This window comes from Kwoniella europaea, chromosome 1 (genome assembly GCF_036810445.1).
Source record: "Kwoniella europaea PYCC6329 chromosome 1, complete sequence".
NCBI classification, from domain to species: domain Eukaryota; kingdom Fungi; phylum Basidiomycota; class Tremellomycetes; order Tremellales; family Cryptococcaceae; genus Kwoniella; species Kwoniella europaea.
Genome location: NC_089487.1, coordinates 4,773,982 through 4,797,391, shown reverse-complemented (window position 1 = coordinate 4,797,391; position 23,410 = coordinate 4,773,982). Strand labels below are relative to the sequence as shown.

The window sequence follows — 23,410 nt, the reverse complement described above, 5'->3', positions numbered from 1 at the left end:
AAATGGTCTTGATAGACTTGCAGAAAGTCCTATCCACCCTGGGACTAGTATCCTCCATCGCCAAGCCTATACCTCTCGTAGGAGGTTTAGCTGGAGGTCTACTAGATTCAACTGGAAATGTCGTCAGCGGTGTTCAATCGGGAGGTGCACTAAATGGATTATTAGGTGGCGGTGCGAATGGTTTAATCGCTGCTGTCAACTTCGATGACGCCAACTCCAATTCCGACAATTACACCGCTACCTCATCAACCAATGATACTTCATCCACAGGGGACGGTACAGTAACAGTCCAAGATGCATGTTCCTTCACACCTTATTCACCACCTTCTCCAGTCATCCTAGAGCCCTTTGCACCATACGATGCGAACAAAGCTTTGATCTATAGGTATAGACAACAACAGAGTGTAAATTTGGGATCATGGTTCGTCCAAGAACAATGGATGAACCCTTCCTTGTTTACTTGTGCCAGTGGAAACAAACAGGCAGAATTTGATATTGCCAATGGATGGGGGAGTGTAGATAATGCTAGACAAGTATTGGAAAAACATTGGGATGAGTGGATCACAGAAGATGATTTTAAGTATTTAGCTGGGATTGGTATGAATACGGTTAGATTACCTATTGGATAGTAAGTTTACATTCGCATGGCACATCGAGGTGAGCAGTTAACGATACTGATCGAGTTCGATGATGCAGTTGGTCACTCGGTCCGGTTTATTGTCAGGGAACAGCTTTCGAATCTGTTTCAGCTGCCTATATCAACTCATGGCCTAGGGTGGTTAGAGCTATTAATTGGGCTGAGAAATATGGTCTAGGTGTATTAGTTGATCTTCACGGTAAGCTCATATCTCAATTGGTACTGAACTGAGTGGGCTTCATGACTTACCATCGACTTTTGTTGTGCTTCGTTACAGGTGCACCTGGAAGTCAGAACGGCCAAGCTCACTCGGGTGTCTCAGACGGTCAACAAAACCTATTCAACAACCCTACCAATGTTCAACTCACCATTAACATCCTCACCTACCTTACCCAACAACTGGTAAAAGTAAACAACGTCGTTGGTATACAAATTCTTAACGAACCAAGTAACGTCGATGGACTTCCTGCATTCTATACTCAGGTCCTCAGCGTGTTGAGACAAGTATCACTAGAAGCTTCCGTGTTTCCCTTCTATCTCAACGACGCATTTGATATGTCCCGATTCGCCGACTATATATCAACCCGAAAAGATTTCGTCGTTCTGGATCATCACTCGTACTTCGTCTTTGGCGATCAAAACTCCCAAGCTACCCCTGCCAATCAACTTACTGCTTCCCTCCAACCTGGACAGGGAAGTTTGTCGCAGCAGATTATAGGTGCCTCTAATGAGGGTAGAAGAAATATCGTTATTGATGAGTTCTCATGTGCGTTATCTGGTCAAGCACTTTCCAATTCCCAAGATCAGCAAGCGGATAGGAGATCGTTCTGCACGGGTCAGATGGAGAGTTATACCAATGCCACTGCGGGATACAGTTTCTGGAGTAAGTACAATATGACATCCAACCCTTACCATTCTCCTCCAGTATAATATTTTATGTTTAGCTGACGCTGCCATGACACAGGCTACAAAACCGAGAATTGTGCCTCAGACGTGAATTGGTGTTTCACCTCGGCTGTCGGCAACACCCTTCCATCAACTTTCTTCTCTTACCCTAAATCTACTATTCAAGCTATCCAAGGTGGTGTAGCCTCCTCCGCACCTCAAGATCCTACTACCGATACTTCATTCTTATCATTCGGTACTTCCTCCCCCGCGAGCGATAATGATTATTCGCCACCTACGACCGATGACTGGTTGGCCGCTATGGGAGCTAGTGATCCGGAGTACGATCAAGTCACCGAAGCTTTAGCAACCACCGAGTTCGATTCCATCCCTGACTCTGATTCCTCCGCTGCTGCTTCATCTGATGCTACCGGCGAAGCCACTTCATCTACTTACAATGATTCACCTATGGCCACCACCACTCTTTGGCCCGTCTCTTCCACTCCTACCCCAGCATCGATGGACACCGGCGATCTTGCACAAGCTGCTTTCGCATTGGGCTCAGGATTAGAATCCAACATAGCCACGATCCCTTCCTCAAGACAACAACTCTCTTCCACTCGAAAACGCTCATTGGGTCTTACTTCTTTACCTCAACGAGCCTTCCTCCTATCTTCTCAATTACAACGACATAGGTTCGTAGCTCGTTCAGCTCGAGCCCAATCTAGGGAACATTCCAATATTCTCAAATCGAAATCACATTCCAAGACTAGACGAGATGAAAGTGCCGTTGTATACACACCGGAACAAGCTGCTATAGCTAAAGGATATTCGGACGGTTGGAAGGCTGCTAAAACATTTGCTGCCTTTGATAATTCCAGATTAGGTGAGCGTTTCGTATTCGTCATACAATTGACGGAGTATAAGGTTGACATACTGATGTAATACTGGTGATAGGTTTTACTGGTCAATTCATCTCTGATGCTTTGAATGCGATGGACAACAAGATTGTCAGTGGCGACGAAGGGTTCTACAAGACCTGGTTCAGTGAGTTTGTCGTAAGGTGTCTGGGTGATGAATGCTGATTCGACGTGATTGCAGTGAAAGGTCTGGCGGATGGTGAAGTGCAAGTGATCAAGTTGCTCGCCATGCAAGCTCAAGGACCGCAGTAAGAACGGTGGTTCAGTAAGTTAGATAAAGTATTACAGTCAACCATAAATCGTATGCATCCAGAATACCGAGATAACATTCGCGTTTCGATGATCTCGGTCTGATCGGCCTGTTTCAGGGCTGAGTAGGGTTGTTTCAGGTATTTATGCTGTGCTGCTGCTGCTGCTGCTGCTGAGTGCACGGTCCATCTCTCAAGTCGTGTTGCTTCTTCCTGGCATATCTTTTCTCAGCACCAAAGTCAGCGCAAGCATCACGCATAACATGTTGCATCCAAATGTCCACCTGTACAACACTCGCCATCATCACCAACGATGGCTTACCCATCATGCCCGATTTTCCCCCTCGCAATACCCGAAGCCGCATACTCAATCGTTCCCAGCGCAGCTCTGCACCCGCCAAGATCCTCTTGGTAATACTCCTGGTAGTCGTATACTTGTCTTTATCATTCGGTACCTCTAGAAGGTCTTCTTCCCTTTCCGACCCAAAAACACACAACACTCTCTCTCATGCGACGCTGGCTGAACTAGTAGAGATATACGATCAAGTTAGATTAGATACACTGCAGCAGAAAGGTTTCAATTCCGCAGCTACTGCTGAAAAGCTACGAGCACCTACACATCTTCCTGATGGAAGTACGAATTTTGATCCGGACTTGACGAGATACGTAGGAAGACTACGTCGATTCGTTGATGATTACTTTACGAATACACCTGAACCTATACATACCGGAGCAAGGAATGCACTCAAAGACCTTTTAAGAAGAGCACCCCCTCAAAGTAGACCCAAACATTTCCCAGCTACCGTCTGGTCTACCCATCCCAATGGTACGAAAGGTTTAGAAGAAGGATTTGAATTATGGAGAAAACTATTACCTCTCCCTCTACCGAAAAGACTTCTGAAGCACATAGACTATGGGGAGGAGTTGGGGTGGCTAAGGCCTGCTAAAGAAGGGGAAGAGTGGGAAGTGATAGTTCCCGATGATGATGGGTTGGATCAATTGATGTCACAATGGACCGCTGAGCAAGTAGTCAGAGGGGTAAGTAGGGCAGGGAAATGGCAGAGGTTGTGGGGTAGTTTTGAGAAAGGTGTTTTAAGAGCTGATTTCTTCAGGTGGGTTGACCTCCAAACCTCATTATTGAAATGTTCGCTGATAGTCTGTAGATATATGTCGATGTTCGTTAAGGGAGGTATATACTCTGATTCTGATACCATGGTGAGTGGTTTCCAAATTCACTTTATGAGCTGACATTGAAATTATATGTTCGACGTAGCCCATATCGCATCCCTATCTCTGGGGTATAGATGCTCCCTCGATCCTCAACCCGGATATAGAGATCTTGTCAAAACGAATCAAACAAGCTTCTTCATTGACGTCCATTGGTCCTGTCAAACGAGGATCCGGTCCTGCCTATCCCCACGAACGCATACATACCCCGCCTAACAGTACAGTTGATGATGTTCTCACATCGTACATACCACCATATTACACTCGTTCTCGACGAGCACCAATCCTTCAAATACAGAGTATCCCAACCACTATACTGAATCCGGAGATATCGATAGTAGTAGCCATCGAATGGGATAGTATGATAGGAAGGACACCAGGCATGTGGAGACAGTGGACGTGGTGGAGATTTAAGAGGAGTTGGCCGGATTGTTGTTTCCCTAGAGGCTTGGAGATGGTGCAGAATCTGTTGGTGGTGGGTACATACATTCATCGTACACTATCCCCCTCATCCCCGTGCCGATGCCAGAGATAAGTTTATTACTGATACCTTGGCTCCGCTCATGTAGTCGAAACCATATCATCCAATCATGCTGGACACTCTCGCGACTATCGCTGCGATGGTGGATAGTGGTCAGGCAAAGGAGCTTGGACCGGTACGTTTAGTCCTGTCAGGTGATGATCCAATGCTTATGAATCTTTCATAGCTCGAGCTCACAGGACCTGGTCCATTGTGAGTTGAAATTTGACCGACTGGCAGCTCCAAATTTTACCTGTTGAATATGTAGTACCGATTCTGTCCTCCGCTATCTTCTCGTACAATACGGTGTAACCCCTTCGAATCTCAGAGCATTACGTGGTCCAGTCAGAGTCGGCGATGTACTGTAAGTTCGACATGTCTGGCCAGTAGACAGTTGTAAAGCTTTTGTACTTACGTTTCTTTAGGATCTTGCAGGAAGAAGCATGGCATGCGCCTGATAAGGCTATACGTCAATTATTGTCTCACGTTCGATCTCTGGGGTATGACTTGCTGGAAAAGGGACAGGATCCTTGGTTATTTGGATCAGGATGGGAAAGTTGGCAGAGTGGTGGAAAGAAAGTATCATATCATGGATTGACTGGTATTGTGAGTGTCACTGTCCCATAAAAATCCCCTCTCTGTCCCCTAGGTGACTCATGCTGATCGACGAGTTTTCTTCTCCTGCTTCTATAGTGGAAAGGAAAGGGGCAATGAATCAGTATAAAATCACACCTGTGTATCTTTACATCGTCTGAATACAGCTTCCCATAGACTGAACGTCTGGTAACGGTCATGAATGCTCAATCACCCCTTCAATCATCAAGAAGCAGGTAAAAGAACCACAAGATTGAACGGCTAATCCGTGAGAGATTTCACGAACGATTTGGCACAACAAGTAGCGGCCAACTTCCTTTCATATTCGTAATGGTTGCTGTTGAGGAAACAGCTGAAAATCCTCCGTTGATATCTTCCCAAGGGGTACAAAGGATGATACTCCCAAGTTACACGTCAGACTACACTTCGCTTCCAACCGTTCACGCTATTCAGCAAATGCTCAAATCTCAAGTGAATGGTACAAAGACTTGCTACATTTTTGCGTTTTCTCACGCTCTGAAAACATCATCATCTTCCTATAAATCACATTTTGTCAATACTGATCCAAGTCACGAACGATAAGCAATGAGCTCTTATGGATACGGCTCACATCCCCAATTCTCCCGTGCAAGTGCCACAATAGTTTCTATACGGTACATTTTGCGTTTCTCACGCTCTGAAAACATCATCATCTTCCTATAAATCACATTTTGTCAATACTGATCCAAGTCACGAACGATAAGCAATGAGCTCTTATGGATACGGCTCACATCCCCAATTCTCCCGTGCAAGTGCCACCAATAGTTTCTATACGGAACTGCACGTCCCAGGAGGTGGTAGAAATCACTATACCCGTGCTTCTTCTACTCTAGGAAGCATACCAAGAGCAGTGCCACCTCGGGCTCGTCCTCGCCCATCATCCAGCAACCTGCGATACAATTCTCGAGGTCAAGTAGATCCAAATGGACATACTATCAACGAATGGCAGTCAAAATTCGGAGAATGGTTCGATGAGAATTACGATGCCAGTGATCGGCTGATGAGGGATAGGATAAATATGGATTTCGTGGATCATATCACCTCTGGAAGAGCTGCTGAATTGATCGGATATGAGTCTCCTTACTCATCCCGACCAGCACGATCTTCTTCAAATGATCATGGTAGCTATCGTTATTCGACTGACCCACATTTTCCTTCGTATGAATCACCGAAGTCACGGCGACCATATCCCGCATATGAAGATGATGATGAATACATCATCTCATCATCCAAGAGTAAAGGTAATAGACGATCATCATGGTCAGACTCTTATCGCCGACCATCCCACAGGACTCTGACCAGATCACACAGATCCAATGGATCCCGGTGGGAATATTCTGTTTCATCTGTATTCCAAGCCGTTGGGGACCTGTTCTCATCGCCATTTCATGGTACAACTAGCTTATTGGACAAGGGGCCTGGAAGCACTAGAGCTGTATATGAGAAGAGGGGACGTTCAAATGGTCAAGGAGCATTCATCAGGAATAGAAGAAGGTAATCATCTCGGGCTGCCACAATGAGTGAGCACGAAGATCATTTTCATTCCCGGACCGTGAAGTACGAGATAGTGGCTCTACTGCAGTCACATAGGACTGGGAGTAATCGAGTGTATTCCATGTATCATGTTCTACATCGTTTGTACCGTTTATAATACACCACAAGGCTGGCTGGTCTGCTCTATCCTTTCCATATAATATACATAATAACAAGTATGTATACGAAAGGTGTGGCACCTGCATCTGCATGAAAGGTCAGGTGTTGTTAATGAAAAGCCCAGATAGGATGTCACTACTGTACCCCTTGCAATGCATCTCACCATCATCGAAAGCAGAAGGCAGCGGGCAGACGCTGGCAAAAGGTCCAAGGCAATTCCCTCAGAATCAGGAGAAAGATGAACCCCCAAGCAGTGATAAACACGAATGTCCCATGAGTCATGGTTCTCTGAGAAAAAAGATATTCGTCCTTTTAACTTCGGAAATCACGCCATCTCAGATCTCAATAGGCCATAGATACTCACTTCCGAGAAGAAAAAACGGAGCCCGGTTAAGAAGCCTTCGGAATGCAAGGAAATCTGCTCTCTCATCATACTGCACATCTGTACACCTGGATGATCCTCGATCATGTACGTGTTCCATGGAATACTCTTCGCAAGCAGGTATGTTATCTGATGTCATACAGTATTGCCAACGAGATCGGGAATCCCGTTGGACTAATTGTCTGATTTTCTCCAAGTGATGAATGACATAGGAAGCATACAAAGGAGTGAAGATGATATATGGCATCTCCACCTACAGAGAAGTTGACCTCTTTTCATCAAACCTGGTTCGGTACTCCCGTTACGAAGAACCCCGTCTCAGCCATTGCTTGGGTGATGTGTGTCTGACTGGTCACAAAACAATACAAAACGTCCTTGGGCACGAATCGTTTCCTTCATCTTGCCAGAACTGTAGTCACTTACAGGACTGCCGGGAATACCTATCGCCAGGCCGATTTATCGTCATGCTTTCATCTTGGCAACGAAGTAATCGAACAAGAACAGATGATCAGCCTACAAATAGAAGTTCCAACCCTTTTGATCTGACTCGCTCATCCGATTCTCAAGACATGCAAATCATCTGGAGAAGTACAGATCCTACTAATGGAAGTAATTCTCGAGGCCAAAGCATTAACATTGCACTGGTCAGAAGACGTAATCCCCCTGCAGAGGAAGATCGGACCTATACCGATACCTCTGGGTCCCTGATCCGTTCTTCCACTACAGATGCAACTCAAGATCGCCACAGACAGGGACGCCGTCGCCGTCGTCGGGATGCTGAACGATCGATTGGCAGCGATTACGGCCCGCCACATGGAATTACAGAGGAATACCGTCGTCCATCCAGACAGGCTAGAAATCCTTTTGAGGCTCGAAACATACCATTTCCTAATGGACCCGGACGTATGCCCAACAACAGGCCAATCGGAGGCTTTCCACCAGGATTTCTTGATGACCCTCGAGATCGATTCGACGGTCCTTACGAGGATCTATCAGCGTACGATCCTACGTTTGAAGACGATTATTACTACGATTCAGACGACGAATGGGAGTACTATCGCGAAGATTACCTGGTTCCCGTACGCGTACCCACCGTTAGGAGCACTTTCAGTATCATTTCGGGATGCTGCTGTGCTGGACCCTGCCCGAGATGTGGTCGGTGCCATTAGACAAGAATAATGAAAGTATCCCATACTGTAATGTGGACAATTGCTTTTCTCCTTGGATTGATCGCGATCAGACGAGGAGGTTGTTCACGTAATTTTATGGATGCATAACCTCAATGACCATTCTTTGTCATCATCATGGTGCATCCGCAGTTTCTGTGTTGAAAACTCAGTGGTCAGCATAAATCTCATGCATCACTACTGAAGGTTGAATGTCTGAATGTGAAGCCAATTCCTGGTAAGCATAGATTATCAATAATGACCAGAGTTCCAGTCGAGTTCTGGTAGAACGCCTTGAGACTAGACGGTATCTGAGGGCGCTGACACACTCATCAGATCAACGCGAACGAGTAGCAGAGGGCATGATATGTAGTATACATTGCATTAAGATAGTGCGTTCTGGAGCGGCTTTGTTACTAGAAGGTCGGCAATCCGTATGTTGCAATGCCACTACATGATGACGTAGAGCCGAGACGGATCTCCTTTAAGGCCAGGCAATTGACAGACCGTGTCAAACAGTCCCTCCTTTGAAGCGCCAGGGGCTTGGTTCTGATCTTCTCGTCATGCAATGTCACTGTCTGTCTTGATAGTGGTTCAACCTTTTAAGAACATACATCATCTTTATCGAGCAAGAGATCTTTGTCCCCGGCTAAATGCTATTTTCATCAATCCTATATATCTAACATTGGCACTTAGCAGTATGCCTTCAGGTGGTTATAGCTACTCACCCTATGACAACGGCGGCCGACCTTCCCACAATCATAGCTCCTCCCATGCAAGACCTGCTAGATCGACCAGATACGACCCTGACACAATAGCCCAGAATTTCACCCGATTCTTCACCGATAGATATGGACAAGGCCGTGATCAGGAGGGCCGAACTCTGCAAGAACGTCTGACGGAACTGCAATACCTCATCCAGACTGGTCGAATCGATCCAGGAATTCTTGAAGAAGGAAGTAGATCCGACTTTTACAGTGGATCTCGTGGAGCTCCATCTGGAACAAATAACACTCCTGCTTCCCCACGTGCGCAGCATAGGAGACATACCTTTGAGGGGTTCCTTGATACCGAGGGTCCTGACGAGCGACACCAAGCCCCTTTTCCTACCTATGATGAGTACTACGATAATGAAATTTACTCTGATGACGATTATGAGGAATTTGATGACGACGACTATGATTACGTTAGTGAAGAGGAACCGAGACCTCAGATCATCCGACGCCATGTGATCAACTCCTCAGGAGGACCGGTCAGAAGTGCAACTTGGTCTTTCAGCATCGGACCCGAAAGCTCAGCAAGACAAGGTCTAGATGGTTCAATACATGTCACTCCTTCCATGACTTCGAACGGGCATTTTCCCCAAGGTCACTCACATCAACACCATTTCAACCTGCCACCTGGACTTGGAGGTGGCTATGGCGAGTCACGACCCTATTTGGGAAGAGGTTACAGGCGTGCGGGCAACGACCCCAGATATCATGGTGGTGGATCAGGACGTTATCCGCCTTATTGATACACTGAAGGGATGAACATGATCTCATCTCCATAAGCAGTGTTCAGTGTGTGAAATAGATGTGCATATGGTGTCTGTGCTTGATTCGACGTGCTTTGTTCTCGCATCGAAACTTTGATTCTCATATTGAAGTTACCATAGGCTTCCAGGGGTTTCCAGTCATGATAATGACAATGGGAAGATACACGAGTAAACAGGTCGTTTTGGGCTTATCCCAAAGCTATGTGACTTCTTGCAGTGCTACTGAACAGTATACCAAATCGCGAAGTGCCCACATGTTTTCCTTTCAGAGTCAGACCTTGGTACGAGACTGGAAAGGCAACTCTCATCATCCACACCGTGCCCCTGTACGGAGTCACGAGTGTCCCTGGGACCGAGCATCTTTGAGAACGAGGAGCCCGACGTACCTTGATCGAGAAGCGCCAAAGAAATTCGAATTGAGATCTGGCTCTTCAGTGTTGACCAGGCAAAATCTTGGCCACTTCATGCTCCGTTCTCGAGCATCAGAGATGGGAGCAGACACATTGAGGTTCTACAGTTACTCCACCATGCCAGCATGATCTATTGCTTCTTAGTCTCATCATGAGAAATTTTCGCTTCTCTCTATTTTTACCTCTGCAGGATAAGAGTCTAATTTCGCTATCACAGATATACGCTTGACTGCATCATTGCCAAGAAGGGTCAGAGAAGAGGCAGTGTCCGGTAGAAAGTTCATCCTTTCAATTCTCGGGGGGTTTCATGTCCGAACTTCTCGCTTTGTGACACCAATGCTTGAGTGCAAGCAGGTTAAACATTAAGCATAAATACAGAACTGGGCGACCAGATCTTTGTGCTTGCAGATCACCAAAACTCACACCCGGCGTGCACCAAGCCATGCCTTTGGATAGACATTATAGATCCTCTTCAGACAGCCATCCTAATCAACATACGGACAGCGGCCCCAGTCGCAGAGCGTCATACTCAAGCTACCCCAGCTCACAGCCGAACAACACCGAAATACTATGCTATGAATTTGCCATGTTCTTTCAGAGTCGCTACGGAGACGGCCCCGACAATGAAGGTCAATTCTTGCATCATCGTCTTGATCAGCTTCGGAGAGCATGTTCACGGGTGGGCTTCTCACCTTCACACACAAATGCGCGAACACCAACGCATAGCAGACAGCCGCTCAGCGCTTACCATTATAGCCATATCTATCCACACGCCCCTTCTCACTTAAGTGACTACACTAGTCGCCAGCCTCGGCAGCCCATGCGGAATCCCTTCGAAGGCTTTCTGGATGTTGAGGAGGACAATAGATCATTCGACGATTCTCGAAACTTCCAACGCAGATTTCCTGATTCTCACAACTTATCCGATGGTCCACCGGGAGTGCACGTTCATACTTCAACTGCCTTTAGGGCACCAGAAAGGAGTTCAACATGGTCTTACAGCACAGCGCCACGAAGTACCAGCTATCAAGGTCCAGATGGATCAATCCACATCATGAACTCGATGTCCTCCAGTGGACCGTCCTATCATGGCTCATCTTTGCACTTTTTTGGAAATGATATCATTGAGTCTGGTGATGGGATGGGAGGTTCAAACCTCCTATGACAGGTAGAATACTGTAGATATAGGGGCTGCAAAGCTCTTGAGGATCCTTAGAACGTTCGAAGTGACCCCTGCGAGTCTTCTTACACTGGAAGCTGGTTAGGTGACCTTTTCTCCGCCACAACGAAATCTCGCCAGCAAGAACAATTACAACTATTCTTGACTGCGATGGGAGCGGATGCCGTGACTATTGATCTACAGGTTGCATACATATTTTATTGCATGCTCAAAATGAGCTTGGTTGTTTGGGATAAGTCTGACGTAGACATAGCCATTCTGTCCTTCTAATGCATGTTTCATGGAAATCGCGGGAACTGTGAGACTTGACAAGATGGAGAACGAATTCGTTACTAAAGATCCTAATGAGATCTCATTCTGGCGAAGAGCCGCATCGACGGTGGATCAGGTGAGATGCAGAAACGCTTTCGCTTTTTTGCCACAAGGGAGTATCTACAGTACAGTATAGTGGTTGCAAATTCCACGCCTTTAGGGCTCATGGTCACATCGAATAGCAGTACAGTACTGGCACCTATCTCGCTATGGACTTCAACGTAGCTGCCTCTCTAGACCTTCCCCCTCAAGTCAAATTCTGGATCAATCAGAACACGGCTCTAACCGAGGAGTCAAACCACTCGTATGATGGTTGAACAGAATCAGGTCACAGTAGGCGACCTTGTGCCGTTCGTCGATGTCATCACACCCAGTACGTCTCTAGTGGAAATTTCATGGTCAAAATTTAAAGTGAAACAGGACGGCTCTCATCATGCTGCCATTTCTGTCCATCGCGGTGCCGACTCCACGATGGAAATTGACCTGGCTAGCAAGACCTTCACTGGTCTTGTACAGGGGCGTTCACGTGATTTCAATGTTCCTCACACTAGATTAGTTTATAAGATGAATACAATGGCCTCATACAATCCGGAAGAACCTTCCACCAAAAAAGATGAAGAGCAATGGCTGGCAAATTTGACGATCTTTCAAGCCTTGCACAAAATGTATCCGGAGCTGCCTCAACCATTCAAAGTCGCAATGTCCAAAGACGCCTTGCAACAAGCTCGAAATTGGAGACAGAGCTATGGCGTACCACTATCGTCGCCTAGAGCACCACGATCGGTGTACTCTGATGCCCCCTATGACCAATCCTCGACATATGCACCAGCAGAACTTGGTGGTCGCACACGTCACATGTATCCTCCGACATATGGGTACGATGGTCCCTTACGATATGATCCCGTTCCTAGTAGCGGCTGCCTGGCTTGCGACGAGATTGCTTACCAACGTGAAAAAAGTATGAGAAGGTATAGCTCGGTTTCCGTTTCCAGTCGCTACAACCCAAGCTGTGCCACTTGCCTAGCGGAATCCCTCGGCGACCTTGGGCTTTAGCGTCAGTCAGAGACTCTTACTCTGTGTACAGTACACACATGTATGCAGCAACGCATGTGTACAAAACATTAATTTGGTCCATGATATTTGTATGCAATTTGTGATTGCAATAGCCCAGCTCTGAACCATGCTCGTCCATGTGGTGAGCCGTCGACTGCTACCACGAAGTCGCTTCAGCTCAAAATACAGTATGTCACAATAAGGTGAGGGAGGCTCAATCAGATTGCATTGCGGAAGGGGGGTAGTCTCTCGTGATAATGGGTCATGAAAGCTATAGAAAGTGTCTCTGTGGCATTTCAAATCTTATCCTGGAGTTCATAGAACTCACTTCAGAGATCCGTCTAAATACTGTGACGGGTCTAGGTCCCAGAGGGGTGGTGCTCTCATATACAAACAGTGTAGATGTGTACATGACATCAGCACAGCATCGCAAGCAATATCCTTTTGGGCTGAACAAACAGCTTTGCAAACGAGCGCCCCCCTTGACAATGTAAAAGACTGAGGAGGTATACTTTATGATACGTCAGGCAAGAAAGGAGCTTCTGGTCGGCGGTCCTGGAAGGTTGCACATGGAAGATCCTTTGAAATGTATTTCTTTGACGGTTTTAGCATAGAATATAAGGATTTCATTGCTTCGGTGGGATCTCCAGGTCGGTGGAGACCTATGGCCAGATGGATATGTAATCGCGTGTTCGTCTGATCCTTGTGGGTCACAATTATATATACTTTTTCTTCCACCAGTTGAGCCCGTTCACATTATAGATACAATATGGAGAGTCTAGTGTCCAATCACGATCGAGTCACGTCAGTGATGATGTCTTCCATTTCGTGAACCTTTCTTCCTGGCACACTCCCTTCTCTGCAAGAACTGCTATTTTACTTTATATGAGGGCTGTGAAGACAGAAGAACGGAAGACTGGTTGTTGAGACTGAATAGTTCCACCGATGGTCATAGGTCGCCTTAGAATTCATCTCATGTAAACTGTCTGGGTAACAATCATAGTTGTCGCAATATCAGCATCATGATAGCGTCAACTTCGCACATTCAGCATGTGTCTGATCTCATTCCGCCCTTCTAAGGCCAGTAGTAGCTTCGGGCGCATATACAAATAGATATGAGCCTCTCCCAAGTCGTCCGGTTCAAGCAGCCCGAACCACGCCAAGGTATGCACGATACACCGCCTACTCTGAAGAGCCTGAAAAGACCAAAACAGCCACCGTCCACAGAATAAGTCAAACGTCATCCATATACTCGAAAGAAGATGATACAAACATTGAAGGGTGGGATTATAAGCGCTATCCGGTAACTGCTGGCAGTCGGGCAGACAGGTCCCACACCATATGGATCTGTCCCAAGACTTCCACTACAAGGTTATTCACCCTTGACGTCCCTGCACAATCCATCTTGGATCAGTACAAATATTCATCAAGCATATTAACCGGTATCTATCGGTACATACCCCTTGGAAGAGCGTATTGTCAGGTCCCTCAAGAATGGAGTGATGGTAGTCTTCCGGATTTTCTCGAGTCTTTGAACATGCCACTCCTAATTAGCTGCATATATCGAGATGAAAAGCTGTCTCGCCCTGCCATTCGGTCGATAATACCTTCAGTTCAGGCATCAGCGACAGGATGGTACAATGAGAGTAGGCTGACGTTGAAGGAAAAGGAGCAGACCCACATCAGTGATTCGAAACATCTGGGGGCAGTACATCGGTTGACGCCGTCAATCGAGGCTCTTGGGGTGTCATCGACCAGAAAGGCTCGAAAGGGTTTGATGTATGTATGATGTGACAGGCTAGAATTCAAGGACCTCCACGGTCTGCTCTAGGGATGGTTGGTAGTTAGCAATCAGGGTCTATCGTATGGTTCTCGCTGATCCGGCCACTTCATTTGTCTGCTTGGTGATCTCCAGCCCGTGATGACTGCTGCCGCGTCTTGAAGCCAATACCTTTGCCTGAGAAGCAATAGGGTACTCAAAGGACTGTCATTACATCAAGGATTTGTATGAATCCGGGGTGTAGCTCCTTTTTACGTCGTCCCTTGTTCGAAGATGGATGGACTCAGTTTATATTCCCCAATTCGGATGGCCGTCCTCTTTCTCTGACCACTGGGCATATAAGAGAGTGACCCTCCCTGCGATTCACTCCAATAAGTGTACTGCATATCCATATACGAGCAATCCCTAAGAACCGACCTGTTGCCAGCCGAACACAAATCTCCGCATGTTTCCCTGGCAGATGAATGGCTCAGGAGGGTCACACGACTACACAGACCCTCGCACTGACGACCCCCGTATACAATATATCCCACAAGAGACCTATCATGCCGCAACGAATATCACCACTTTCGCCCCCACTACCACTACCTGCATGATAAATGCTAGCGGAGGAATCACAGAGTGTACAGAAGAGAACACCGCTTACATCAGGCAGGGGCTTCAGAGGTCTACTCCGATGCTCATTCGATTCAGACCTTCGAAACTCCCTCAGGATGCGGAAATTACTCTGCCTTTACCTGATAGGAATGCTGTGTATTATATCACTCCCGACAAAACAAGCGAGACCGTCAAAGAATTTATAGAATACCTCGACCTTCCGATGATCGTCGATACCCTGTATTGCGAAAGTATCATGCCCGAGTCCACCCGAAGTATGCTGATTGGGCAAGGCGAGAGTGAATCCAGCGCGTGGTTTTACAATAATGCTTCCCGACAATCTTCTAATGCTGCCATCACACCTAGTTCTCGCTTGAGATCCTCAGGTTTAGGTAAATCCCGACGCAGCAGGAGAATTCGTTGGTGAGGATTTGTAGCCCCAATTCTCCTTGGACCAAGTATCCAGTTGACTAGGGGTCGCAATGTGTAAGTATGATCGATATGAAAAAAACTGCATTTTGCTTTTACATTTTTTGGGTGTTCCTCATCTCAATAAGTCATGATGCACAATCTTCGCCAACTGCCACATTCCGATCATTTTTGCTCTTTTGTATCTCCCCTTTGTCAATAATTTTCAAAGGATCGATCAGAGGGGATGATGATGAAAGGTGGTCTTGGTGCGAACTGACATGTCAGAGTCTTTGTACTGTGTACCACCATATCATGCCAAGCTTTGATACAACAGATAGAAAGTCTGTCACAGCATCCGTTTCTTCTCGGTTTATCATGGATCTTAGTGAACATCACGTCAAATGATCGATGACCAGATCGCAAATCCAAAAACGATATCAATAAATCTAAGATACATTACCAATAAAAACCACCACACAAAGTCAGGATCTCCTGTTATCCAGATTTACTTAGCTTTTCTTCCCCAACATGGCTTTGACAAATAAGAAAGAGACTTATACGCCTTTGGTCCACAGAATTGTCAATTCCCTATCAGGTATATCGGACTGGCTAAACGATGATGTGAGTATACATTTCATAGGATGCGTATATGTTGCTGATCATCGCAACTCGATTGATCATAGAAACTTTCCAGATGCCATCTACTGAAATACATAAGCGACCACGTCGACAGACCGCCCTCCGTATTAGCAAAAGCGTCTTCAATCTTTGGACTCTCCGTCATCCTCCTTAACCCTTCTGATTCGTCCAGTAGCCTCACAAACGCTCTTGGACTCATACCAGCCTCATACAAGACATTACAGTTTCTCCAGTACACCGAAAGCTCTTCGAACACTCCTGGATTGAAGAAGAAAGAGAATCTCGTGCGAAGAGAGAAGATGAAGAAATGGCTGGACTACTGGGTGATCTACAGTACGACTTGCATCGTCGAGAAGCTGGTAGGAGAAGATGTGATACTGGGTGTGATTCCATTGTGGTGGGCGTTGAAAGCTGGATGGATTGTTTGGTTTTTGGTTGGTTTGCTGGATGATGATTTGGAAAACGAGGTGAGACCGCAGCCTCTGGTAAGGTTTTTATCTTAAGGTTCCTCCTAATCAGATTGGTCTTTGGGCCGGTCCTCATTTTCAGGATTGATGGCTTGGCCTACCGTGGTTTTGGGACATAATTAATGCTGATGCCAAGACTAATGGACATAGCGACTAAGGCCAAGATCAATCGTAGCTACCGAAGACTCCCCTTCCGCTTCCTCTAGCAGGTCTTCCGATGATACGTCAGTTTCTGGTGGATCACCTTGTCCACCTTCCACGGGTGTACCAGCCGATACACCGACCAAGAGCGAGACTGGCTCCGAAGAATCCAATATCTCCTCAGATCCAGAGTGGGCATCTTCAGAGTCGCCCACCGCCATATCACCCGGACAGGCAAGGGAATTAAGAGCGGAATTGGCAGAGCTCGATTCTCCTCCTTTATCTAAAACCCCAGACTTGCCGAAGCGGGCTGATAGAGCAGTCACTCCTATCACTGGTATATCCTCGAGCCCATGTAGATCCGACACCTCAGAAGATACTGGACTCTCTCCTCAAGTACAGCGGGGTGAGCAGTCGGATTCGGAAAATACTTCCTCCGTTTCGGATGAGGCCAGTGGTTCAGATGATTCGGACAATTCGGATGACGTGGTCTTACCTGCTGGTACACCTTTGGACGAGCTTGCTTTGGCTGGTAAGAAGACTCTCGAGCTTGATTCGTCTGATGAAGAATATCAAGACGAGAGACACGAATATCGCAAGAGCAGCGAGAAGATCATCGACGTACAGGAGAAGGAAAAAAGCAAAGTGGCACCCGAATTATCGCGAGGTGACAAACATGATAAAAAGTCCAGGGGTGAAGACCTCAATCAATGTAAAAGCAACATTGAATTTGCTAAAACGTCTCCTGCTAATATGGTAGATATCGAAAAGACAAGTGACTTGACAAAAGACACCGATTCCAACGAGACAGAGCTTGCGATTACCGACATTCCTTCCGCTGCTCCAAAAACGGCTTCTGACGTGAAGAGGTCCAACGAAAAACCCAACTTGGATGGAGAGGTAGTAAAGTTAAGTATGGACGAGCTACTTACCATGAATGAAAGCGATGGACCTCAGGATGAGCACACTGATCGGGTTGATGGAGGTGAGAAGGACAAGAAGGAAGGGATGAGGGGTACACCACCACTTGTAGTCAGCCGAAGCGCTGGCAAGGGGAAAACTGGCACAGGCGGGAAGGAGGATTAGGACGTTTGTCATAAATTTTCGCGAAATACGACATGTGTCACCATGATAAAGCACTTTACATATCGTTCTGAAAGGTCAAGTGATACTAATGTGTGTACTATAGGCCATAAATCCCGTCTACATGAAGTGTGTATTCGGTGTGAATATGTATTGTCGTATGTATGATGACTCCTTACTGTATGGCGTCAAGATGGTCTTTATGCTCAGTCAAAATCGATGGGCAGATTTGCAGATCATGTCTTTTGTATCTTTTGAAATAGGTGAAACCAATAGCATGGACAGCAATTATGACTAACGTCCTTTGTCGATGGTCTTACGATGTAGCAACATCCTTTCATTACGTTTCGATGGATGTAGACTTAGTATAGTGTAGAGTATTCCAAGATGCATCCATATCTGTAACTTAATCTCCAATGGTAACATTCCGTATGTTTCTCTCATCTGTGAAAGTGTAAGAACCAAAATGCCTTCTGATCCTAAATCGAAATCGGCCTCAAACTCAAAAACATCTTCATCCTCCAAGAAGCCTTCATCTTCGTCATCATCATCATCCAGTAGGAATTCATCACCATCATCCTCTTCCTCTTCTCGTTCGAGCTCATCAGAATCACGAGATCACAAACTCAGCTCTTCATACGTGAGCTTTCCCCCATATCCATCATGTCAGAGCATACACAATCTACATTCCCCATTTGCGTACAAACTAACATCTATCTTTCCAGCTCAAATCGCACGCAGGTTTCGTCCGACCCCTCATCCTCTCCCTCTCATCAACCACCACCCTATCTCCCACTATCATCTCCATCGTCCTGATTTCCATCTTCCTATCACTTCACCTATACCTACCGCTCTTCCTTATACCTCATCTGTCAGCGCCAATCACCTTGCTGATCCCTATCCAGAATACCATTCACTGTATCGTTGCAGAAAAAGGTAAGAAGAAATCTGACGGTGCGCAATGGTGTTTGTATTGGATCATATATTGTCTCACAGGCTGGGTAAGGGGTGCAGTCCAAATTTGGTGGCCTGGTTATAAGGGGGTGGTGGAGATTGGCAGGACTTCGTTGTTGGTGCTCAAGGGTGGACCTTGGTTTGGAAGGATGGGATTGGTAAGTTGGCCGAGCTAAGTTGAACCACGATGTGAAGGATTAATGACTGATTTGGTATGTTTGGTATCCGCAGAGACGTGAATTAGCTGGAGACAGACGTAGTGGTGATATTAGCTCAGAGAAAAGGAGTGGTAGTGGAGGCAGTGGCAAATCTGGTAGCAGAAAGGACGATAAGAAGAAGAAAGACGAAACGAAGAGTGGTAAATAAGTTAGTACTGTACCAGAAGTGACATCTTGAATGCTGTTTGAATCTGGCAGGATGCATCATAATCGCTTTTGTGTGATATCCAGCTTGACCTGGTTTTGACTTGTTTCATTCGGATATGCACAAATATTACCTATCTTTGTTGACTTGTCGAGCTTTCTAGATATATCGTTGTCTTTCGTTTAATTCAACCACTTCGAGGAAAATTTATTTCAACTTCTGAAAATGATGCGGTACAACTCAAGGAAATTGTAAAAAGAAAGAAATAGAGAGAAAAAAAATATTAACCTGCAACGAGAAGTGTGTACACAAGAAGCCATCTCAAATGTAACGAAGTATACAGGTTGAGGTACTTTTATATCCTTTTAAATATTTCTCGGAATATGTTTATATACGTTGAAATTCCAATCCTTGCCATCTCCTTCCTCTTTCTGGTAGAATTCAATACCAACTGCCCACTTTTGACGCTCGACAACCCTTATCGATGTACACTGTCTATACTTGACCGAACTTTTCTATAGCGAAAGCGTGATCGAGGTCTGTCATTGAAGCTGTCCCGTTAGTATTGAGACTAAAGCCAAAGAATGAATCAGATACGTACCTCTCAATTTGGCCAAGAGCTTCTTTGCGCTCGGAGTGTTACGTACCTTGGGGAAGATCTCTTGAGCAAATTCAAGAATCTAGAAATGGCAGACATCAGCCTCTGTCAATGTCTCAATCAGTCACACGCGTAGGTGAGGATGACTTACCAGATCACTCCTAGCTTTGATCTTGTTCCTATATTTAGATTGAGCACGAACGTTCTGCTCTTGCCGCCCAGGATGGTACAACTGATTTCGAGCTTTGTTCATCTTCCTATTCTCCGGAGCCCCGTCTTCGACGTCTTGTATCACTTTCGCTCTCTCAACTTTCCTGTTTCTGACCTTCTTGTCCACACCCCACTCCTCATCATCGTCATTGAGAACCCTAGATCTCTTCTTTGTCGACAGCGACGGACGAGGATTATCTGAAGGCGACTCGTCTTCTGTTTCGTCTGCAACGGGCGAAGGTGGCGGACAATAATTGTCATCTTCAGGATCAGACGCAACGCCGACAGAATCGGGTGAAGGTGGGTTTGGCGAAAAGTAATCTTCTTCACCCGACGATATCAATTTCTTGAGTTGAACCTGTTTCGTCCTCGAGGGGCCTTCAGTGCGGGTAGTGGCTTTCTTGGGTTGTTTGGGTACGGAAATTGAGTTCGACTTGATTTTGGGTTTGAGGTTCAACTTTGATGTTGATTTCGGTTGGGTGCAAGAGTTAAGCGAGGACATGGCTGGGAATAGCTTGGGAGCGGAGAGGGTATTTCCTTTATCCGTATAATGGTCTAGACCATCATCGGAGCGAGGTTCGGAAGGATCGTGTGAGATAGGTGGTGTAGATCGACCGGTACGCTCTGTAGGGGTGGATGAGGACGCAGAGGATTTGGATCGACCTTTCCTCTCTTGCTTTGTGGTGTGAGCCTTCTTTCGGACAGCTTTGATGGGTATAGGTCTTCTACCAGGCTTGGCCTTCTTGGCCAGCAGGACTTGTCGACCGGATGTAGTTTTCTTATCCTAAGAAACCAGCACGTGTGATTAGCGACATGTTTCACACCAGAACACTGATCACACAGAGACTCACTCCAGGTGTCTGCTTGACCATGTCCTCCTTCTTCTTATTGATAGCGGACTGTCTCTTCCCCTTACTGACCGGAGACTTCTTTCTGTTAATGATCAATGGAGGATTCACCAGAGCAGGAGGTACAATGGTAGGGGTAAACGTTGATGCTTTCTCCACTTCGGCAGTGGGAGCGGTGACTTGAGTTTGTTGCTCCGGAATGACGTCTGGTTGATCGTTGCGATTATCGATCTGACTACTGGAAGAAACTTGGGAAATTGAGGAAGTCGTTGAGGCAAGATCGTTCAGTAAGTTTCTGCTGACTTCCCGGACTGGACCAAAACCATAATCCGAGTCTGATTCGGAGTCAGTATCGGTATCTGCCTCCATCGCTAGTCCATCATCGTACTTGGTATTGATGACAAGTGGGGATTGTTGTGAATCGGGTTGGAAAGTTGATTCAGGTATGGTCACTTCCAGCCCATTGTATCGAGGGATATGGATATCCCTCGGGCTGATGGAGGGAGGTAGGGCCGGAATATAAGACTGGACAGGAGTTTGAGGGATAAGGTTCTCGTTTGGTAGATAACGAGGTTGGTACGTGTTGTCAGTGTCGATCGAAGGATGTATGGACGACGTGGGATATGCGAAAGGTTGCGATAAAACTTTAACATTGAGGGCATAGATCAGTCAACGTCCCACATTACTTTTACCGAAACCAAAAGAGCGTTCAATCACTCACGTTGATTCCTCTCAGCTTCGACAATAACAAAGTCGCCATATTGGATTTCTTCTATCTCACTGGATCCAGTAGCTCGAAGAGATGAATACAGCGGGAACGTGTTAAAAGGTTCTTGGAGCGGTCCCCAACCCTCTTGATGGTAGTGATAGTCCATAGCAGCTATATGCCAAAGATAACATTCAGCATTCGTAACTTTGGGTAATTCAGTGGATTGACAGGACACATATAGCGGATAAACGATGTGTAGCCAGAGAAGATTGGAACATGATGAGCTTACCTTGGTGATGATCAATGCAGAGTCAAATCGAAGAGACGATCAAAAGGGATCTTTGAAGTGAGACGGGGTTTGCAAGTCGAAAAGGTTGTAACTATTTGAGGATGAGGAGTGAGAGTTATGTATCTCTACAAGGAGAAAGTAATATTGTCGATTGAAGAGATAGGTTGGAAAGACAGGAAAGAAAGAAAGAAGAAAGAAGAAAGAAGGATTGTTACTTGAATTCGAACTGGAATACATCTGTGGTGTACAATCTCTTTTCCCAATTCTTTTCTTTCCCGGTTTTCCTTCTTCCTTATAGTATTTTAGCCATCCTTTACATGTCTCGCTTTACCATCAAACAACTACCGATAAATCTTTCTTCCTCCCTCTTCCCTTCTTCCTTCTTCCGGATGCTCATCTTTTTCCTCTGGATGATTGATGATACTTTTAGCCCTAATCATCTCGTTACACCTCCTCAACAAGTATGCGATATTCTCTGGATTTTCACGAAAAGTGGTTAGACTGAAAACGCATATAAGTATAAACAGAGATTGATCAGCAGGCACGAATGACGAATGTCAAACAGATAAAGAGATGAGATGGATTAGCACGGTTTCGTGAAGGATGGTCAAGGAAGAGGATCTATCTGTTATCCTGTCATTGTCCCGGAACACCTGAGCAGCTATGATTGGTGAAATTGCGATTGATCCTTCTTTAATCATAAATTTGATGTCCACAGGAATGGAAGATATCGAAAGGAGGTTAAAAAACATCTTCCTGGATCTGATTGAGCATTCCAATACATCGGGATATTCTTACACAGCCCCATGTTAGAATGAGCAAGAGAGGCAGTGGTAATCTCTCATGCGATAAATAGCTAGATACCAGTGAAATAGACATATCGCTTACTACTCAGTCTCTTCGTCGACACACCCTTTTACTAGTGGATGACCTTATCTCCATGCGCGAGTTCAAGCCGGCGGTGTGTTCATATATCAGACCTGTGACTCTGTCAACTGACTCGAGATGCATATTTGAAGCTAGTGTAGGGCGTAAGAGTATATCGTCAATCATACCGGGAAAGAAGCGAATCTGTGTGACAAGTCATAATGATGGAATGTCGAACGGATTAAGTTAAGTATTTGCTCTTCTTTCCTTCCTCTGTTGGAGTCGCTGTTGGGTCATCCCATCCTCTTGGATCTCCGATGATTGATGAGTCTGGAGAGGGTCCTTTATCAAAGGTATGCTTGAAGGAAAAAGACGAAATTGGCAAATCCTACGAGTACTTTGGACATCAACTTGAATGAGTTTATCGTTATCAAGGGGTAAATGGGAAGCGTTTCATGTCGGTATTTGACGGCAATATCTGAAAGAGGCAACATCGCACGTGTTTCATGATAAGGAAGTCAAAGTCACAGTACTCGTATCAAATCATGACGCGCAGAAAGTGTGTATGACAGTGCGGGAGTCTGAGTAAGAAAGAATATTCAATCCCATCAACATATCTATAATCTCAACAATATCGCTATCATCTGTTCCTCCATCGAACACTTTGCCCTGCGATACTCGCTTACAGCTG

The 23,410-nt window shown here is 45.9% G+C and overlaps 11 protein-coding genes across 11 annotated transcripts; 10 read left to right on the top strand and 1 right to left on the bottom strand.

The window, feature by feature from the left end:
- Window positions 1-2: 2 nt before the first annotated feature.
- Window positions 3-2,694, top strand: V865_001824 (uncharacterized protein; the record flags this gene model as incomplete). Its single annotated transcript, XM_066225638.1, has 6 exons — window positions 3-628; window positions 697-836; window positions 915-1,520; window positions 1,602-2,408; window positions 2,480-2,569; window positions 2,624-2,694. 6 exons carry the CDS (start codon window positions 3-5, stop codon window positions 2,692-2,694), a joined length of 2,340 nt encoding a protein of 779 aa, XP_066081735.1.
- A 323-nt stretch (window positions 2,695-3,017) lies between these two features.
- V865_001823 (uncharacterized protein) lies at window positions 3,018-5,064 on the top strand (the record flags this gene model as incomplete). Its single annotated transcript, XM_066225637.1, has 7 exons — window positions 3,018-3,802; window positions 3,854-3,905; window positions 3,964-4,392; window positions 4,487-4,573; window positions 4,625-4,650; window positions 4,706-4,801; window positions 4,863-5,064. The coding sequence occupies 7 exons, from the start codon at window positions 3,018-3,020 to the stop codon at window positions 5,062-5,064; spliced, it is 1,677 nt and encodes a 558-aa protein (XP_066081734.1).
- A 712-nt stretch (window positions 5,065-5,776) lies between these two features.
- On the top strand, window positions 5,777-6,568 carry V865_001822 (uncharacterized protein; the record flags this gene model as incomplete). Its single annotated transcript, XM_066225636.1, has 1 exon — window positions 5,777-6,568. One exon carries the CDS (start codon window positions 5,777-5,779, stop codon window positions 6,566-6,568), a length of 792 nt encoding a protein of 263 aa, XP_066081733.1.
- Window positions 6,569-7,569: 1,001 nt separating this feature from the next.
- On the top strand, window positions 7,570-8,274 carry V865_001821 (uncharacterized protein; the record flags this gene model as incomplete). Its single annotated transcript, XM_066225635.1, has 1 exon — window positions 7,570-8,274. The coding sequence occupies one exon, from the start codon at window positions 7,570-7,572 to the stop codon at window positions 8,272-8,274; it is 705 nt and encodes a 234-aa protein (XP_066081732.1).
- A 697-nt stretch (window positions 8,275-8,971) lies between these two features.
- On the top strand, window positions 8,972-9,787 carry V865_001820 (uncharacterized protein; the record flags this gene model as incomplete). Its single annotated transcript, XM_066225634.1, has 1 exon — window positions 8,972-9,787. The coding sequence occupies one exon, from the start codon at window positions 8,972-8,974 to the stop codon at window positions 9,785-9,787; it is 816 nt and encodes a 271-aa protein (XP_066081731.1).
- A 1,924-nt stretch (window positions 9,788-11,711) lies between these two features.
- Window positions 11,712-12,027, top strand: V865_001819 (uncharacterized protein; the record flags this gene model as incomplete). Its single annotated transcript, XM_066225633.1, has 2 exons — window positions 11,712-11,786; window positions 11,896-12,027. 2 exons carry the CDS (start codon window positions 11,712-11,714, stop codon window positions 12,025-12,027), a joined length of 207 nt encoding a protein of 68 aa, XP_066081730.1.
- Window positions 12,028-12,181: 154 nt separating this feature from the next.
- V865_001818 (uncharacterized protein) lies at window positions 12,182-12,763 on the top strand (the record flags this gene model as incomplete). The annotated part of the gene is made up of 1 exon (XM_066225632.1): window positions 12,182-12,763. One exon carries the CDS (start codon window positions 12,182-12,184, stop codon window positions 12,761-12,763), a length of 582 nt encoding a protein of 193 aa, XP_066081729.1.
- Window positions 12,764-14,988: 2,225 nt separating this feature from the next.
- V865_001817 (uncharacterized protein) lies at window positions 14,989-15,567 on the top strand (the record flags this gene model as incomplete). The annotated part of the gene is made up of 1 exon (XM_066225631.1): window positions 14,989-15,567. One exon carries the CDS (start codon window positions 14,989-14,991, stop codon window positions 15,565-15,567), a length of 579 nt encoding a protein of 192 aa, XP_066081728.1.
- A 512-nt stretch (window positions 15,568-16,079) lies between these two features.
- Window positions 16,080-17,884, top strand: V865_001816 (uncharacterized protein; the record flags this gene model as incomplete). Its single annotated transcript, XM_066225630.1, has 3 exons — window positions 16,080-16,172; window positions 16,235-16,675; window positions 16,808-17,884. 3 exons carry the CDS (start codon window positions 16,080-16,082, stop codon window positions 17,882-17,884), a joined length of 1,611 nt encoding a protein of 536 aa, XP_066081727.1.
- Window positions 17,885-18,347: 463 nt separating this feature from the next.
- On the top strand, window positions 18,348-19,201 carry V865_001815 (uncharacterized protein; the record flags this gene model as incomplete). Its single annotated transcript, XM_066225629.1, has 3 exons — window positions 18,348-18,521; window positions 18,607-18,993; window positions 19,067-19,201. 3 exons carry the CDS (start codon window positions 18,348-18,350, stop codon window positions 19,199-19,201), a joined length of 696 nt encoding a protein of 231 aa, XP_066081726.1.
- Window positions 19,202-19,693: 492 nt separating this feature from the next.
- Window positions 19,694-21,841, bottom strand: V865_001814 (uncharacterized protein; the record flags this gene model as incomplete). Its single annotated transcript, XM_066225628.1, has 6 exons — window positions 19,694-19,737; window positions 19,800-19,878; window positions 19,948-20,790; window positions 20,858-21,498; window positions 21,576-21,734; window positions 21,814-21,841. 6 exons carry the CDS (start codon window positions 21,839-21,841, stop codon window positions 19,694-19,696), a joined length of 1,794 nt encoding a protein of 597 aa, XP_066081725.1.
- Window positions 21,842-23,410: the final 1,569 nt, after the last annotated feature.